The 19,539-nt window shown below is 45.3% G+C and overlaps 1 protein-coding gene across 1 annotated transcript in view; it reads right to left on the bottom strand.

The window, feature by feature from the left end:
• Positions 1-19,539, bottom strand: part of STYXL2 (serine/threonine/tyrosine interacting like 2) — an 83,165-nt gene that overhangs the window by 10,148 nt on the left and 53,478 nt on the right. The window contains exon 5 of the mRNA XM_069202747.1: positions 14,652-14,869. Within this exon, the coding sequence (XP_069058848.1) occupies positions 14,652-14,869 (218 nt within the window). The remainder of the gene's footprint in view (positions 1-14,651; positions 14,870-19,539) is intronic.

Raw genomic sequence — 19,539 nt, 5'->3', positions numbered from 1 at the left:
CCACTTTGGGAGCCCAGTCCACCCTTAGTTCTGACTTAAAAATTACAATGGTTTACCTAATGAAGGCCAAACAGGCTGCCATCTGAGACCCGCCAAAAACACAGCGACTGCAAGAAATCAAGGAGGATCATGTGGCTCTGATGGAGTGCCTCCGTTGGCTATATCACAATGCTTATGCAGAACTCTCCCACACAAAAGGAGACAGGATGGGATGTATACTGGCCAGCTTCATCGCGCACCCCCATACTCACTATTCGAGACCCATCAGCCAGGGTGGTTCACATGCAAATTGGGATAAATTTGGCGTTCTATCACCATTATATCGCATTATATTCTGACGATGCCCCAATTGACCAGACAGAACTTGACGCCTATTGGACAGATCTACACTTCCCTGCGATCCCAGGGGACCTACACAAGAGCTTGTGGGCCCTCCTTTCCGATCGGGAGCAACAGGAGGCAATTCATCACCTCCCAAGTAGCAAGACCCCAGGATCAGATGGATTGCCTGTCAAGTCTTACTGGGACTTTGAAGCAGAGTCGATTCCAAAACTGTGGCGCTTGTACAAAGCAGCTAGAGCTGGGGGCCCTCCCAAGCATGACTAATGAAGCTGTGGTGACCTCTGTTTCAAAACCAGGACAGTCCCCTGAAGAGCACTCTTACCATCCCATCTCAACTCTTAATACTGATGACAAGGTCCTGACCAATCAACTCCTCCCTGTATTGCGCAGGCTGCTCCACAGGGACCAGAATGGTTTTGTTCCAGGTTGGAATACCTCCCTGAACCTCAGAAGGGGTTACCAGATCTTAGAACAAGCCCCAACGGAGTGGACCCTCTCAGCTTGCTTCTCCTTAGGTCTAGAGCAGGCATTTTATACTCTCCTGTGGCCCTATCTCTTTGAAGCTCTGAATAAATTCCATCTACCCTCGCCCCTAATTGGTTGAATTAAGCTCCTCTATGGGGCTCCAACGGCAACAGCTATGATGGGGAAACATTTCTCAGACTTCTATCGAGTGTGCAGACTCATGCGGCAATGGTGCCTCCTTTCCCCATTGTTATTTGCTACAGCTATTGAACCTTTAGAGATAAAGATGAGGCTGAGTAGTCCCACCTGGGGCATACTGACGCCCGGATTGATGCAACCAGTACAACTATAAGTGGATGGCATGTTGATCTACGTGCATAATGTCACAGCAGATAAACCTCTGATCGCCAAGATCCTAAATGCTTTTTTTGCTATCTAAGGCCAAAAGATCAACCATAATAAGTTCCATGCATTCCCCTTCACATGCAATGCACCTCAGAGGTCAGTCCTTCTGGGAACACAACCCATACCTTGGGTCCCGGTTACCTTTAGTTACCTTGGGATTAATATATACAGTGCATCCACAGATTTACTGCAGGGCAACCTGGGGAGCGCTATGAGATCCTTTTGCACCCAGGTGGCGTTCTGGACCTCGCTGCCCCTTTGGTCCTGGTCCGTATAGCCATTTCTAAGATGGTCATGTTACTTCAACTTCTTTACTGTTTTGCAAACCTCCCCTTGCTATTGCCCAAGAGCTATTTCAGGCAATTAGATACATTACTGATAACCCTAATAGGGGCTTCAGGCACATGAAGTATCAGTCTGCCTAAACTAAGGCTGCCACCTGACAGGGCAGGATGGTGAGCCCTTGATTTCTATGCCTATTATTTAGCTGCCCAACTACAGTGGCTTGCCCCTGGCTGGCTGACTCTCATAGACAGGAAACAGGACTCAAGGCCCCATAGATACAGGATGCGCACTGGGTTATCTCCTGTTTCCGGGTTCTAGACTCTGAGGGGCAGAGCCAATATTGCTATGCCTGGCTCTTGAACTTTTGGTGAGGGACTCCCTGTACACTGGCGCTGCCCGACCTTATGCATCAGCTATAACCCAACGAGGCCTCCCAAGCAATTCTAGATACTTGACAGCCGGAGATCTGGTGCATTGGGAGGCAGTGGGCCTCAATATCTCATGGGACCTATAAGCAGAGAAGACTCTACTAGACTTGCCCACCCTAATGGAAAGACATAATTTGCTGCCTGGCTAATTTCTTCTATATGGTAGACTTCAAGGGATTCTCCAGCAACTCTGGGGAGAAACCTGGAATGCACACCTTACTAATGCATTGTTGCAAACTATTCACACTATAGGGCAGTGCCGAAAGCAAATCACTTGGATCTATAGGGCCATCCGGGAACACACCAATCTTCCCTTGCAGACCCACAGAGAATCCTGGGAAGATGATTTCGGGTGTTTGCTAAATGATAAGGAATGCAAAAACAACAGATGATGGACGGAATGCAGAACAAATCAAACATTCACCCGCAGTCACAGATCTGGGTATAATCCATCAGTTTATTTGCTCACCACGCCACCCCAGTTTGGACCCAGTGATATGCAAATCAGTCTTGACCCTTTTCTCCATGGCAACATTCCAGCCCGAACTGCCAGGCCAGGTCCTCCCTGAACCAGAAACAAGCATCCTGCGACCGGTTTCAGGGTATCACTCCTCATCAGCCAGGCTAGGTTGAATCTGGTGGCGTGGCAAGCAGAGGACCCACGCCCCGGCATACCCTTCCCACTTGGGGAAACAAATGCAAAAACAACAGATGAGGGACAGAAGGCAGAGCAAATCAAACATCCGTCCATTATTTGTGTTTGTTTGCAAATGATAAGGAATGGCAGAGGGCACTGGAATACCCTCACAAGATCTTCAGAAAAGCTCAATTAATTTTTTTTCAACTAAGATACCCCATAAAGCATATCTTACAACTCAAAATATAGGGTGACTGTGCCTGGGAGCTCGCGCTGAATGTGCTAGGTGCCATTGCACTCCTGCAGATTTTTGCCACATCATGTGGAGCTGTCTGGTTCTCCGAGTACACTGGAACACTATACAGACTGTGATAGCAGCGGTCGCAGGCAGGCCACCATTGACCAATATGGAGGACATCCTCTTAGACACTTACTCGAGACCCGCCAAGCCAAAGTGACAATGAGATTCTGCCTGGCCTTCTCGGACCTCTCTTGTGCCTTCGACAGTGTGGCCAGGTCAAATTTATGGGAGATCTTAACAGGCCTTGGATTTGAGGCTGATGTGGTTCCGTTTTTGAGGGCCCTTCATTATGATTTGTCAGAATCTGTGAAGTTTAGTTCATCTGGTGAACACACAGGGAGTTTAAAGCTTGGTAGGGGGGCATGGCAAGGCTGGGTTTTGGCTCCTATTTTGTTCCTTCTGTACATTAATGACCTCCGCACAGCCCTTCCTGAAACAGTTTTGGATGCTCCACTCATTAGTGGGAAAAAGGTATTGCTATATGCAGATGATGCAGTTCTTTTATCCCGAATCCCAAACTTCCTTAATGTGCTGTTCCAAGAAGTTGTGTCTTTTATGGGAACCTGGGGGCTGGTCACAAATCAAGCTAAGATGTTCATTATGGTATGTAAGCCTAGAACTTGTAAGATGCAGAGAATTTTTTTGCAAGGGTCAGCCGGTTGCCCAGACAGAGGACTTTTCATATCTGGGCGTTGTTATGAATGCCTGGGGAAATTGGGGCCCCTGTTTAGCCAAAGTGAGGCAGACATTTCTAGGGGCGGTGGGTTTTATTTTTAACCTTGCTAAGCGTATCAGGGAAAAAAACGGTTTCCCACTTCCTGGAAATTTATAAAAGGAAATGCCTTCTGTCTCTTACTTATGGTGCAGGGATCCGAGGCTAATCCAACACAAGCTCACTTTAGGTGAAACAAATTAGGGTGTTTACGTGACTTCTGGGAGTTCCTCCTTCATGCTTCACTTTTATTTTACATCAGGAGCTAGAGATGGATTTCGCCGCAGATATCATTAAACTTTCCCCTTTGACTTTGTGGTGCTCCATCTGGGCGAACCCTCATGCCTCGCTAAATAGATCTGCCTTAAGTGTGAAAAAGGCATGAATATTCTGTGGCTTGGTTATATAAATGCTGAATTTATGAAGCTGGGTAGGCCAGCACTTTTCAACAATCCCTTGTCAATTTGTGAAGAGGATATAAATTGGGGAAAATCTGCATTTAAGAAAATGTTGACAGCCCTTAAAGAGGATTTAGAACTAAAAACAATGTCCAACAAAGAGTATGTGGAGATTCAAACTTCCCTATTTTAGAACCATATCTAGAGTGGATTGATGGCTCCTGGGACAGGTTACCACTCACCAGGTTCAGGTTAGGCTCTGTAAGATGACATCTTAGTTTTCTTCTTGGCCAATTTGAGCCCTCAAAAGTCATGATATTCCCCTGTGATGAGTTTTCACCGCAAAGTTTGTTGCATTTCGTTCTTTTCTGTAAAATGTATGATGACCTTACTAAGAGGTTTTTAATCCCGATTCTACGGAAGCAGAGGCTTAGATCCTCAAGATTAACCGTAGTGTATTTGCAAGAGCTTGATTCCCCATCTAATTGTGCCAGTATATGTTCTTTCCTCAAATGTTCAATTACCAGGTGAAATTCTCTAATGTTTTAATTCATAGATTACCCTTCTGCCTAGTAGTTACAAGTTTTATACTGTATTCTAAATTGCATCTTTGTTAAAATGTTTTGCACTTCACATGGTTCAACTTGTCATGCAATGTAATAGTTTGTTTGATGCTTTTTAACTGTGCCTTTTAATTCTATGCATGTTTTTGTACATATGGAGAACGTTTTGTTGTTTATTTTAGATGTTTTTAAAGTGTGCTTTTATGGTCACTTTCGCGTCCAAAATAAAGCTTTATGAGGACGATGATGATGGTAATGAGATTTATGGATCTTCTGCTACTGCTAGCCAAATGGAGTATAATGATGTGTTGGAAGTCGGCGGGTCCCTTGACGGAAGAGGCCTGGAAAGCAGTTGCGCACTGGTCCGAAGCAGGGAGCAAAGCCCTGGATGAGGAGGAGAGACGGGGACTGAGGAAGCAGTCTATTGCACAAAGCTAGGATGCTCTGACTCTAGAATTGAAACATTATGTAGAGGACAATGACACACCTCCCTAGATCCCAAGCCACTCTGGGTGCCCCCCACCCCTCCCTTTCATCTGGAGATGTTGGGATGGCCATTACAACACATGGTTATTCCCCAGCCCTTCTCCACAGGTGGTGCATCAAATTTCTAAATTCCATTGTATAAACTGGCTGGCAATAAGGTGATGAACCCCTGTACCACGATGAGACTGCTTTAATAATAGACTCTCTGGGTGACAGGGAAGGGTGGGTTATGGAGGGTAAAGGTTGTGTTTAGAAATGTTTTAGCATGCTTGCTGTGGTGACATTTGGAAATTGTGAATGCACGTGGGTTCCCACCCCATTGTTGTATATCGCTAAAACACCAATAAAAGTATGTTGAAAAAAAAGGGTGTTTTGAGGCCAAGGGGCAGCAGCCGCCATTGTAATGTTGCTCACTTACGACGAACTGAAGAAACATCCTGTCACTCTGGAGACAAAAAGAGTGGTTGCTCAGAAATGCTGCCAGATTAGTAGCTTCAGCATCTGCATGGAGAGGACCTGCACAAATCAGGATGGTAGCTCTGCATCTTCTTGGAGAGTCTATGGGCATAAAAATCCTCTTGAGGAGTCTTTCTAATCCTTCCAGGAGCTCTTTGGATACTGTGGTATCTGTGGTGATGAAAACTGAAAGCATGGCTGTTCCTGATCATGAACAGCACCCTGGCATCAATGGTGATCTGGATTTAATGATGGTAGTGGCAGGAAGAACTTCTCACCTACCAGGGTTGCATAGACCAATGTGATGGAGTGGGGAGATCACCTGAGTCAATCGGACATCTTGCCCTTTCATATAGTCTGTGCCGTTCCTGGTCTTACCCTTGCTGTGTCTTCTTATGGACTGTGACATTAAGGCCAAGGAAGTGCTGCATGGTTCATGTCATGTGGCAAAAAGTGGTCCTCGTCTTGAAAAATTAAGAAGCCTTGGATTACGTTCAAGACCACTTGGTTCAGGTCAGTACTACTTCAATTAAAGTCATGTATTTGGACATGTGCATAACAATCGTGTTCTGCAGGAGCACCTCTTCCATTGAGGGCTCAAATAGGTTTTTCCAAACAAACAACAGAAAGTAAACAACACTGTCCTGCGTTTCAGGAAACATGTATTTCCTAAGCCACCAACATGGTCGGCCACTTCATAGAGAAGAAGTTTATCGTCTTTGCTGTTTTCATGGTTAGGTCCCTAGAAACCAGCAGTGTCTACATACCTACCTCCTTTCTAAGGCTGGACATACAACTATACTCTTCCTGAGCATCTTTAAAGAGCAGGGAGGAGTAGGCAGAGAAGGGGGTATGGTTGTCGAAGTTGTGTTAGAGGATCAAACAATAGTGCACCACAATCATGTAAGCATTAGATTGCATGACGGACCGCATGATGAGTAGATTTATTTTACATACCTCTCAAGACATCTACCCTTCTGTATGCGTGTCAGCTGTTGAAGCTGGTGGTTACCTATGTACCTCTCATGTGCATCTCCCTGGAATGGTGGAAAGATGTGACTTATTTCAGACTTTCCTGAACGTAGACTTCTCACTCAATGATTTATGGCATCTTCAACTTTAGCTACATTGTGCACTGCGCAGGTGTGAAAGATGACCGATGGCAAGGGGTAGGAGTCTGGGTCAAGGTGTGTCATGCAATCTCTGACTGTCCAAAGTGAGCCCACATGAGGGGCAAAGCTCAAGAAGAAAGGAGTGCAACCTCCCATCCCACTGCCTAAAAGGTTTGGGAAATTGAATCTCACAATTGTCCAGGACCACATTTTCCAAAGAAGATATCTTATTTGGAACATTTAATCCTTTAACTCATAGGCAATGAATGCCAATTTTGTGGCTTTTTGTATCTGTATTGAGCTAGAATCATATCTCTGGTACAAACAAAATTGACCATGATCCGGCATCTTAACTCTCCCAAATGTTGCATTTGACCAGCAAGAGCAACCTCCACATGGATGAGAAAGAACACTTAAATATGATGCCTCACTTTGTCACTGACAGAAAAGATGATATCACCAATAGATCACAGCCAATGTCTAGATTTTCTTCAAAATCTCTTAAAACTTCAAAAGATCTTTCTTCTTCATAAATGGTGACCCCTTCCGGAAGACCCATTGTCTGTTCCAATGGCAAAAGAGAAAGATAACCCATTTAGAAGTAGTTTATGCCAAAAGGCACTAGCAAGACTTAGCCACAAAGGCATAAAAAACCATTTGGGTGGTAGCAGAGTCTGATGAGCCATTACTCACAATAGTGTACTCAGCCTTGGAGGCACAAGGATAGGACAGGAGCTTGAAGTTTCTGACATCAGGACTTGAGTGGGTGGAATAAGGGCTGCGTTTCAGACTTAGCCATCAGACTCAAACGTAAAGAATCGCAGCAACAAAGCCGAACTTAGCAGGGAAGTCATAGCGAGGGCTTTATGGCACCATGTACTCAGAACTGCAATGCAGGGACTGCAGCACAAGAATACTTAAGTGAAGAACTTGATGATTAAGACAAGCAAACCAGAGGAGTTTCAGCACAATGTACCATAATTCCATGATGGTGTGTACAGCTTAAAAAAAGGAAAGACATGACAGAAACAAGTGGTCTGCCACACATCCATAATAGAGTAGTCTAAATTTATTTGGTAGACCGGCTGCGTGCCATGATTATATGGAGAAAAGTCAATGGGAAAGATTCCACATGGTGGTTTAATCACAAGACGAAAGCCACCGCTGAGAGCACTGTTGCCACAAGCACAATACACCAGCACATCCTCCAACTTCTCCACTTACTACCAAAACCATGGAGAACCATGTGCACACTTTCAGCACGTATACAAGTTCTCTTCCAGGCAGTGCAGGTGTTCTGTGTGCATGCCCTGGTGCTCTGCCCATTGGTGTGTGTAAGTGTACTGTGCCTACTAGATGTTAAAATAAAGTGGGATCTTGGGTGCGGTGGTTGCTAGGACCTTCTGGGTTTTGTGGATATCTTAGCTTTAGCTATTTCACATCTTTCCATTATAAATACCAACATGTCTTTTATGAGATAGGTTTGACTGGACAGTGACTTATATTGAGTGTTATTACTTTGTTTCATTCTGTATCTGAGTGCAAAACCCCCGATTACTCGACCGCTCACCCAGACACAGGTAGGAATACTTCACATCCAAAGAGAGGTCTGATAGTATTCACCATCCCTGCACACCATCAAGAGACAACATGTATAAACCAAAGATCTGCCCGCTTCTGGACCTACACAAAAGACCTTATAGGCTGAAGGCTGGGAGTGTACCAGTATCTTTCCAATCTTGTCATTTGCTCATTGCAGTAACCATCTGAGCACTCAGCCATAGCTGAGTATTCCCAACAAGGGTGTCTCCTGCTTCAAGAGATTTTCATTATAACCTAAGTAGATCTACTGAAATTGAAAAGAAAGAAAACAATAAAGAGTTCTCATTTCTTTTTTTTCAGATTGTAATAACAAATCATTTCCCATTATTTGTCACTGCTGCTCCTAAGATGTTTCCCTAAACACTTTCTTGCAGTTTTGAAAGGAAGAAAATAGAATTTATGTTCATTATTGTTGGAAATGGCCCTTTTTGCAGGGTTATCCACAAACGTTTTGCCTTCCTCCTCCTATTTTTTCTGACCTGTTTTGGTTGACTTCAGGACTCTGGGCACTTTCCCACTACTAGCCAGTGCTAAAGTGCACATGTTCTCTGTCTAAAATGTATTGGTGATTGGTTTCTTCATGATTGGCGTATTTGATTTACTAGTAAGTCCCTAGTATAGTGCACCAGATGTGCCCATGGCCTGTAAATCAAATGCTACTAGTGTGCCTGCCGCACTGATTATGTACGAGTAACCCTGCAAACATGTCTCAGGCCTGCCATTGCAGTGTCTCTCTGTGTTTTCAATTGCCATTTCGACCTGGCAAGTGCACCCACTTGCCAGGCACAAACCTTCCCTTTACTACATGTGCGTCACCCCTAAAGTACCAAGTGATGCCAGATCCAGTCCTGGACCCTTGGAAGTGAGTTCTTGTGAAACCAAGAAGAAATCAAGTGCATCGACTCCAGAGCAACTTCGGAACTGGTGTCCCTGTCTGACTCCGTGCCACTGCGTGCACCAGGAGCTGTGGTTCCTGCTGAGTGCCATGACCGTGACCGACACCTCACGCCTGATGCAACTACAGCACCATTGAAGTCCTGCCACAGTATGAGCCCTGAGTGCCATGTCTTGAAGCCTGGCACACAAGACTCTGACCCCGCCGTAGCACCTGTGGCCCTGTGGTGTGATCATGACACTTCGAAGTGGAGCCCGCACGTCTTGACCTGCTGGCTTCATTGACCACTCCCGGATCGTAATGAACCAACATCTTGCCACCAATGCCACATCACCTCCCCTGCAACTGTAAGGAGCCGATGCCTCACCTCCCCTGCCTCGCAGTAAGGAACCGATGCCTCACCTCCCCAGTAGTAGTACGGAACCGACGCCACACCAGCTCCAGTGATGCCTCACCTCCCCGACTACGTGCAACGTCTTTACTTCCTCACCGTTTTCCAAGGTACTGTACCTGGGGGTCCATGCCACTCCATGACCGGCCCGCACTCCCTTACAAGTGGCGTTGGACTGTTGGAAACAACTCCGTCAACGACGTTGTGATAGCCCCAGTTGGAGCTGTTGTGTTTCTAAGTGCTTTACTGATATTTCATCTTTAAAAATCTGTATCTTTGCTTGTGTATGTATGATTTTTGCTGTTTTTGTCTTGTTTTATTCAGATAAATATTGACTATTTTTCTAAATGGTGTGTAGTGATTAGCCTGTTGCGCATTGGCAGGTGGTCAGGGGTGATGCCTGACAAAATGTCAGTGTCAGGTGGCACGTCTGGGTCTCTGTGGTGTTTTCACTGTGTTAGTGTGTGTGTGTACAAATACTCTACACATTGCCTCTGAGATAAGCCTGACTGCATCAGCCTAGCTAACAAGGAGCGGAGCAGGGGTTATCTTAGCTGTGTGACTCTCTTACCCTGACTAGAGTGAGGGTCCCTCCTTGGACAGGGTGCAAATCACTGCCAACTAGAGACCCCATTTCCAACAATCGTCTTCATAAGCATGTTAACAACTTTCTCCCTGTACCTCTGCCTGAAACACGTAGCATGAGCTTCTCTTGATGTTTACAGACGAGACAGTCTTAAACCGAACATATAAAACAGATTTCCCTTGTGGTAATTATTTATCTAATTTGTATTAAAGGAGGATTCAATAAATAACATGAGTTCCTCGCTGAATGTCAAGGTTATCAACTCATTAAAATATGTTCTAACGACAGAGACACATTACTGAGGGTTACGTATGTTCTTATTATTGAGCGTAACATTAATAATAATGCTATAAAAGTAACCCATGTAGATGCAAGTGCGACTGCAGGAACTAAGGTGACGTACAAGTGAAGTGAAAACTGAAGTGTTCAAATGATTTGGTGTTGTCATTTCTTAAAACAAGGATTGCAAAAGAAAATACCTATTCTCCAACACCTGATTGCCTAATTTTGAAAAAAAGATCACGTCAATTATTTTTTTGTGGACATTAACAATGATGTTTTGTGCTTAATTTTCAAATTTATACTTAATATGTAATTTGATAATGTTATATGTATGGTCACCTCTGGTGGCTTCATGGTGTGAGTGTTTTGCTATAGATTATTTATCCTTCCTATCTCTTGTCTGCACCAATTCTTGCCAGCATATGAAATGAGTGACACAAAAAAGAGATAAACTTTACCTCCAATTCCTAGGGAATTCTAGCATTTAATTGCCAGCACCCACTTCCAATATTTGGCTGTAATTTGTGCTAAAACTGTAAACTATTTTGGTACACAGTAATAAAATTGTGGAACTTATAAAAATATGTATTACAACATTAATAGAGCATTGATGAATACACATTTTTGGGACACTTCTAATCAATATTTCCTGTGTAATACATGTTATATTACTGTAGGATAGCTGGGGGGGTAGAGGGATGTTCTAAGTTGGCAACCTGCTATCCCCTGTCACTGAAGTTAAGTAGCAGATATAAAGTCGCTGCCTTGCGTTACTCTGCCCATAGGTGTTCCCATGCATCCACCTATGGATTTTGCCTCATTCACAGATTTATCATGTGGTAGACCTGGGGATACATCACAATTCGATGCCTACCCAGAAGAGCCCCTTCCTGCACAAAAACATTCCTGCGTGCAATGCAGGTACCTTTGCACCATGGTGTAAGAGTGCCTGTGTTGGGGCTAGGCAGTACATACTGCGCCAGCGCACAGAGGTCAGGAATGCGCCTAAATGTGTTAGAATGGACACTCGCAGATGATATTCCTAATAGTTAATGTTGAGACAAAGTCTTGGTCTGTTCATGTGGCGCTGAAAAAATAAAAACATATTTAAAATAATTTTTTTAATGTAAACCCAATAAACAAGAGAAGTCCTCTGGTATATCTAGAAAACTGGGCTACATGCATTACAGTCTTCGCAAGACACGCAAACAAGGTTTGTAAAGTTAACATTCCTAGTGCGTCACTCTTCGTGATGCACCGGCGGCGCACAGTGGAGAACCGTATCTACAAGGCCACGCAGAGCCACTTTGCGTGGCTTTCATGGCCTTGTAGATATGGTGTAAAGCAACGCAGCGCAAGTTGCTGCGTTGCCTTGCACTGCGTCAGGGAGGCATACCATGAGCGTGCAATGGGGGTTCCCATGCAACACCCATGGGGTTTGAAGCATTCCCAGATTTACAAGAATCTGTAAACCTGGGAATGCGTCAAACCTGTACGCCTCCCAGGGGAGGCATAACGAGGAGAAATATCTTTATTTCTCCTTGTTTTTAAATCTTTCCACGTATGCCACATTCTGCAGCACACATAGAAAGAGGAAAATGCATCTCTGGATGTTTTTTGTGCAGGAAGGGACCACTTCCTGCGGAAAAAAAAAAACAATACTGCTGACCACACAGACGCCATTGCACCAAGGAACAAGGGTGCCTGCACTGGTGCTAGGCAGCAATTTGTGTACCAGTGCAGGGGGAAAGGACAGGGATGCGTCATATCTCGTAAATACGGTGCATTTCTGCCCGTTGCCTGTGGCGCAGGGCAGCGCATCAAGGTCACTCATTGCGCTGCCTGTGCAATGGGCTTGTAACTATTCTCCGTAGGGTTTAGTGCTGCACTCACTATCCACACATGATGCACCCAAAGAGCGTAGTGAGTAGGCTCAACTATTTTTTTATTGTCCATAAAATATAAGCCATTCCTTGTTTAATTGGGGAACCTGCCAAGATGGGAATGTAGCCTGTCTGTATTTATATATGACTATGCCCTATGTTTTCAGACTAATGATCCGATACTTTGCAGACTCGACGTGGCGTGGTTTTCCCCAAAGGAATTGAGTGTGTATTATTGACTTCTTACCTGCAACAGGTGTCTTAGATATTTTACACCCTTACAAGCGATCACTATCCAACTTGTATTTCGGATTCATGGTTTTGTGAACAGAGTTTGAGGCAGTTATGGGGTCAAACTTTATTTACCGTAGCTGGTGAAGGCGCCAAAACAACATGTAGCGCTCTATGCGCACCAGTACTACCATCAGTCCAGTTGAGGTAAGGTACTAGCACTGAGGGCGCTTCAGTAAGCGGGCGACTGGGAAGTCGTGTGTATCCACCAGCCAAGTCCGTTTTTGCGGAGCCCGGATCAACGAACTGAAGTGGAGCCCTAGAGAGGATGAACTGTTTCCAAGTGTAAAATAGATGTCCATCCGGCGAAACAGCACAGCAGATCAAGCATCTGCCACCATTACTTGGTATTAGCTATGTTAGCTGCCTTGTCTTCAATAAATAGGGCGGATTTACTTTAAAATCTGTACATTTGTTGCAGCGTGAGCGCATAACCCTGAGAAAGCACTGAGCCTGAGGAAAAATGACCCCTCACTGGTTCCTAAAGCACCCAGAAACAGGAAAAATGCGACGTAAAAATCCGCATCATTCTATTTTTCACAGTAATGGCCAACAGAGGTCTTACATAGGTGCAGCGTAAGGTAGGGGCGGTGTAACCCCACCCCCTGCTTTACAGGGTTGAGGTTCTTTATTGGCCTCTTCTGTCTGCAATTCGGCAGACACAAGCCTATAAATACCGCTATAAAGCAATACAGCTCAACAGAAGAGCAAGCAGGAGCAAGGGAGAACTCATGTGTAAACAGAACCGGGAAAGAAGGATCGAATATTGAATGGATGGATGAGTGGATGAGTAGATGGATGAGTGAATGGATAGGTGAATGGACAGATGGATGGATGAGAAGATTAATGAATAGAAGAATGGGTGGCAGGATGAATGGATAGCAGAATGAATGAATGGATGGATGGAAGAGTGGATGGATGGGTAGATGGATGAGTGGATGAAGGGATGAGTGAATGGATAGGTAAATGGACAGATGAATGGAAGAGCAGATTAATGGATGGAAGAATGGGTGGCCGGATGGATGGATAGCAGAATAAATGGATGGATGGAAGAGTGGATGGATGGGTAGATGGATGAGTGAATGGATAGGTGAATGGACAGATGGATGGAATAGCAGATTAATGGAAGAATGGGTGGCAAGATGGATGGATAGCAGAATGAATGAATGGATGGATGGAAGAGTGGATGGATAGGTTGATGGATGAGTGGGTGAAGGGATGAGTGAATGGATAGGTGAATGGATAGGTGAATGAACAGATGAATAGAAGAGCAGATTAATGGATGGAAGAATGGGTGGCCGGATGGATGGATAGCAGAATAAATGGATGGATGGAAAAGTAGATGGATGGGTAGATGGATGAGTGGGTGAAGGGATGAGTGGGTGAAGGGATGAGTGAATGGATAGGTGAATGCACAGATGGATGGAAGAGCAGATTAATGGATGGAAGAATGGGTGGCAAGATGGATGGATAGCAGAATGAATGGATGGATGGATGGATGGGTACATGAATGAGTGGGTGAAGGGATGAGTGAATGGATAGGTGAGTGGGCAGATGGATGGAAGAGCTGATTAATGAATGGAAGAACGGGTGGCAGGATGGATGGATAGCAGAATGAATCGATGGATGGAAAAGTGGATGGATGGGTAGATGGATGAGTGGGTGAATGGATAAGTGAATGGATAGGTGAATGGACAGATGGATGGAAGAGCAGATTAATGGATAGAGGAATGGGTGGCAGGATGGATGGATAGCAGAATGAATGGATGGATGGATGGAAGAGTGGATGGATGGAAGGATGGCAGACTAGATGGATGGATTGAAAATTTGCCGAGGGGATGGAAAGGTGGTAGAATGGATGGCTGGATGGATAGAATGGGGAAAAATTGATTGATGAAAGAATGAATGGATGACAGAATGTAGAGGTGAAATAGTGCATATCAGAGTGGATGGAAGGGTGAAAGGATGAATGGATAGATGCTGGGTTCGAAGAGAGACGGGAGCTCTTTCAGGGAGGGTTGGGCTCACTTGCTTGTTGCCATCAGAGTTTTAGTTCAAAGTGGGGGCAGGGGGGGATTTACATTTTCTGGCTGCACCTTTGCCTTAAAGTCCTGTGAGTTGCTTTTCTCACCTCTGTATGTCAAGAGCGCCTCATCAAGGAACTCGGCCCCCTTGCGCAGGTGCTTCGATATATCACATTCCGGGAAGTCGTCCACCTCTATGCCCAGGTAGTGAATTTCCATGCCGGAGTAGAACTCGGGTGAGGTGAACACCCCTGTGCCGTGCCCACAATTCAGAATGTGGGAGATGCCCATCCGCTTCAGCCGCCCTTTGTTGACAGCGACGCTCCTGTGGCAAAATAAGCAGACAAAGGGTTCAGACAATGGCACTGGCATGGAACACGAGGGCCTGGCAGAAAGAAGTGTGCAAGCGTTTACAGCAGGTGACAGAGTAGGGTTGTGTTATCCAGGGCCGGCTTTAGCACTGGTGGACCCCGATGAGACAATCTCTTTTAGTGCCCACCCCACCCCTCCCATCCCCCTAACCCCAACCCCTGAGACCACCCCCCCCCCCACTTGGATTTCCTCACTACCACCCAGTAAAAGTACCCCTCTTCTCTCCATAGCCCCCCTCGCACATACATTACATTTGTTTTTAAGAGCTGGTAAAGGCTGGCTTTACTGATCCACTCAGCTATCCACATAAAAGACAGATCTGTTCTTTGCAGCAGGCACATTAACCCTGTGTGCAGCTTTATGGCGAGTAAAAGCTGCCACTAGACAAAACTCCATCTCTCTCTCTAGCAGGAACATTAATCACAAGAGTTATCTTGACGTTTTAATTGCTACCTGAAAGCTAGAGGCACAAGGAACCCTGCATCAGGTGCTTTTAAATAGTAGTTTATTGCTAAACACAGCGCCCTTTCCCCACGCACCCCTCCACGTAAGTGCCCCCCCACCACTTCCAGGTCAGGGCCCAGTGCAGCTGCACCGGTCGCACCCCCCCTAAAGCCGGCCCTGGTTACCCCACAGTGTGAACCGATATACAACATGAAGGAAATAAACATTTATCTCGTACTGCAAGGGGGGGAGAGCCTAGGGCTCTAAAGTAACCAAAAAGCTAAGTGTTTTACCAACGTCCCAAATTAGAAAGCAAACAAAACGTGTCACATGTGCGCAGTTTTTGAGTCAAACATCCGTGGTCGTGTACAGTCCTATAGCTATGCGTGGCCTGGTGACGTCGGTATTGAGGCGGGTCCCTTCCTGGTGCCACCCCTGTCCTTTCTATCCACAGTGTATGTGGCTAACTGCGACCAAGGGGCTAACGTGATTGAGCCATGCAGAGGGTGAAAAACTGATCTCTTACTGCCATCTGGCGGCAGAAGAAGGAACGGACTGATAAACTGCTGTGGGCTGTAGGACGATTTTCTACATTTGAAGGTTTAGGGTGGGGTGATCTTGGATGCTGACATTTATCACTACTTTCTCAGGACTGGAGCTCCACCTACCCCTCCACCTCTCGGAGAGTTCCAGGAAAAAGCTCAAGACCTGGCTTTTCGACGGAGGCACGGCACCTAAGCGCCCAGAGACCCCTAGGGGTGATAGCGCGCGCTACAAAAACCAACTGATTGATTAATGCGTTGAATAGTTACCACTTGAAATTTTCAAGACGTAACCATCATGATTCTTCTGTGATTAACGTTCTATTGCACCACTGAGAAATGCACCTGCAGTGCACACTCTGACAGTGGATTGTGCATCTACCTTAACTTCTATGCACTGTGAATTCTTACAAATTAGGTTTTGTTAAGGCAATTTATATGTAATTTGCTAGCAGCACAAAGCCTGATGTTGTTGGGCTTAAACCAATTTCGACTTACAAGATTTACAGAAGATGTTGTTCTGCTTTGAAAGTAAAAACATGCTCCCAAGAACACAAAACCACAGGGTACGCCATCCTTCTTTGCAGTCACTGTGAGGACATCACGTAGGCCTGGTGGCCATCTTGGAAAGGTCAAAAGAGTGAGCTGGCTTGAGGGCAAATTTTGATGGTTGGGGATATTATTAAGGCATCAACAGGCTGCTAGAGCATCTTCCAGGGAGTCAAGAGGCTTAATAAACATTTCCAGAGTGTGATAAGAAAACAATAACAAGCATTTGCGATGAAATAGGTCTCGCATTTTCTCGAGTTACAGCTATTGGCATTGTATATTCATAACTGGACCTTTCTTGCCACATAAATTGGTTAACCCTGCCTCATAATTTCATCTTTTCCTACCATATAATTCCAGTGGCCCATCATTGAACTAAAGCACTCCCATTTACCTTTTTCCTCTATTTTAAAACATATACAATCATCATATAAACCTTTATCAGGAATAAATTTGTGGCATTAGAGTGTAATGCTCAAAACACCATAACAAAAATATCATGTGGGACCTATTGGCGGGTGAAAGAAAAGAGGGAGTTGGGAGTAAAGATGGAGAGGACAACTGGTGTAGTAACGGTGTCATGGGTCCTAGAGTAAGAAAGGAAAATGACTGACTGCAATTTCAGTAGGAAATACAGCAGAATTAGAGTTGAGTGAGGTCCATAGGTCTCTGGGCCCTGATGCTACTGCACCTGTTGCTCTATTGATAACTAGACCTCAGGAGAGAAAGCGGATGGGGCAGACAAAGAGAAGCTCAAGGAATACAACAGACAAAAGGAAGAAAGAGAAGGGGGTCGCAAAGAAATAGAAGAAAGAAGGGAAAGAAAGAACGAGAAAATCAAAACACAACTAAAAGAACAAATAGAGCAAACGTGAGGCAAAAGAAAAAAGGGAAGGAAGCTAGAGGACAAAGGATAAAGAAGAAAAAATAATGAAAGAAGTGTGAAAAGAAAGAGAAAAATGAATATTAGAGAAAAAAACAAACCAGGGCATGTATGTACTGACACATTTCCCACAGACACAGAATGGGGAAACCACTTTGACATTTCGGGTCCCGACAAGTAACTTGTGGCTTCTACGTACAGACAGGAAAAAGTGAATTGACAGATAAAGATAAGAAAAACACCAAAGAAAAGAAGGAAGAAAGATCTAAAAAAAAAAGTGAAAGGAAACATACCGAGTCAAAGGAAAGAGCAAATAAAAAAGACAAAGAAAGAATGAAGGGAAGAGAAACAAATAGTGAAAGATTGAACGCCTGATGAAGAAAAAAGAGAAGAAAGAAACAAGAAAAGAAATAACCACGTTTTTGCAAGTTTGAAAGAGGAGGTAGCAAAATTAAGAGGGAAATAAACAAAAAGGGAGAGGAGTAGAAATAAACAGTTGAAAGAAAGAGTGAAACTGTTAACATGTGGAATTTAAGAGCTGTAAAGAGAAAAGTGGGAGAGAAAGAAAACATTGAGAGTAAACAGAGTAAAGGAAAGAATGCAGTGAGATAGACAAAACAGACCCTCCCAAATAAAGATGGCAGCTAAGAATAGATTTAGTTGGCTCACCCACGTCCTCAAACAGAAGTCAGAGTGTGGAACAGCAGGGGGCACTGCAGAACAGCAGGAGGTGCATTAGCAGAGTTGTATGTGAACCTCAATACAGAAATATTGGGGTGCTTCAGATCAGGATTGGGGGTATAGACAGAGCTGTGTCCCCACCCAGTGCTGGAATAACAGCAAGGTAGTGGGTAAGGAATGAGAAACAGAGTGTCATGTAATTCCTGGTATTGGAATAATGGGGTGCTGCGGGTTAGGGTTGAGGTGCACTGACAGAGTTGTACGTAGGCACACAAGGTCAGAAGTGGGGTATATTAAAGGAGCTATGTGTGGAACCTAGTGTTGGTGTGCCAGTGTTGTTAGTGTTAGCCTGGGGGGGCCGTGGTGAAGCGGCGAGTGGGCCCAGCATGGGAGTGGCATTGCCTCTGAACCACATAAGCAAGGAGCTCTGAAGTGCGTGTGTGTGAACCTGAGTACTGAGAAGAAATGTTCACTGAATGTTAGAATTGATGGAGTATGGTGGAGCTGTGGTGGTTCCCATCAACAGTGGCATTGGATGTTAGACTTGAGGTGCACTGGCTGGGCGGTGCTTTGATTTTTTGGGTCCAGTATTGGCTTGGCAGTGGGACTGAATATTAGAACTGAGTTGCTGTAATGGAACTGTATGTGAGCAGGGTCCCAGTATGGGAAAGGAAGTGACCTCGCCGGGGTAGAACTGAGGTGCACTGATGGAGCTTCACCTGAGGTCCCAATATTGGAGCAGCAGAGTGTACTGACTGTAAGAACTGAGGTGCTCTAGCAGACAGCGTGTGTGTGGTTCTGGCATGGGCACATCTGAGGCCGTGGAATGTGTGAATTGAGGTGCACTGATGTAGCTGTGCCCAAGGTCCCAGTACTGGAACAGCAGAGTGTACTGACTGTATGAAGTTAGGTGCTCTGGCAGACATCGTGTGTGGGATTCTGGCACGGCTGAGGGGTTTGAAGTGTGTGAACTGAGGTGCACTGATGGACCTCGGCCTTCGGTCCCAGTCCTAGACAGCAGTGTGTACTGACTGTAAAGATTGAGGTGCTCTGGCAGGAAGTGTGTGTGAGGTTCCTGGCATGGCTGAGGGCTTGGAGTGTGTGAACTGCAGTGCACTGATGGAGTTGCGCCTGTGGTCCCAGTAATGGAGCAGCAGAGTGTAATGACTGCAAGAACTGAGGTGCTCTGGCAGACAGCGTGTGTGGTGTTCCTGGCACTGGCACGGCTCAGGGCTTGGGGTGTGTGAACTGCAGTGCACTGATGGAGCTGCAAGTGGGATCCAAGTATGAAGCAGAAGTGGGCACTGTCTCTAAGGATTGCAGAGCCATGGTAAAGCTGGGTGCCCAGTTTATAAGCAATTACAAGAGATCCTCTCTGCCCTTGCTCTCAGCACACAGGCAGGCACACTTGGTAAAGAAAATCCAAGCCAAGGAAGGGCGGGAGCCAGGCAGCTGAGAGAGGGCGCAGAAAGTCCACAAAGACCAAATGTGACCAAGATAACAGCCTGATTTATAGCCTTGTTT

The sequence above is a fragment of the Pleurodeles waltl genome, chromosome 8 (assembly GCF_031143425.1).
Source record: "Pleurodeles waltl isolate 20211129_DDA chromosome 8, aPleWal1.hap1.20221129, whole genome shotgun sequence".
NCBI classification, from domain to species: domain Eukaryota; kingdom Metazoa; phylum Chordata; class Amphibia; order Caudata; family Salamandridae; genus Pleurodeles; species Pleurodeles waltl.
Note: the sequence above shows the minus strand (reverse complement) of the source record. Positions and strands in the feature narration are given on the sequence as shown.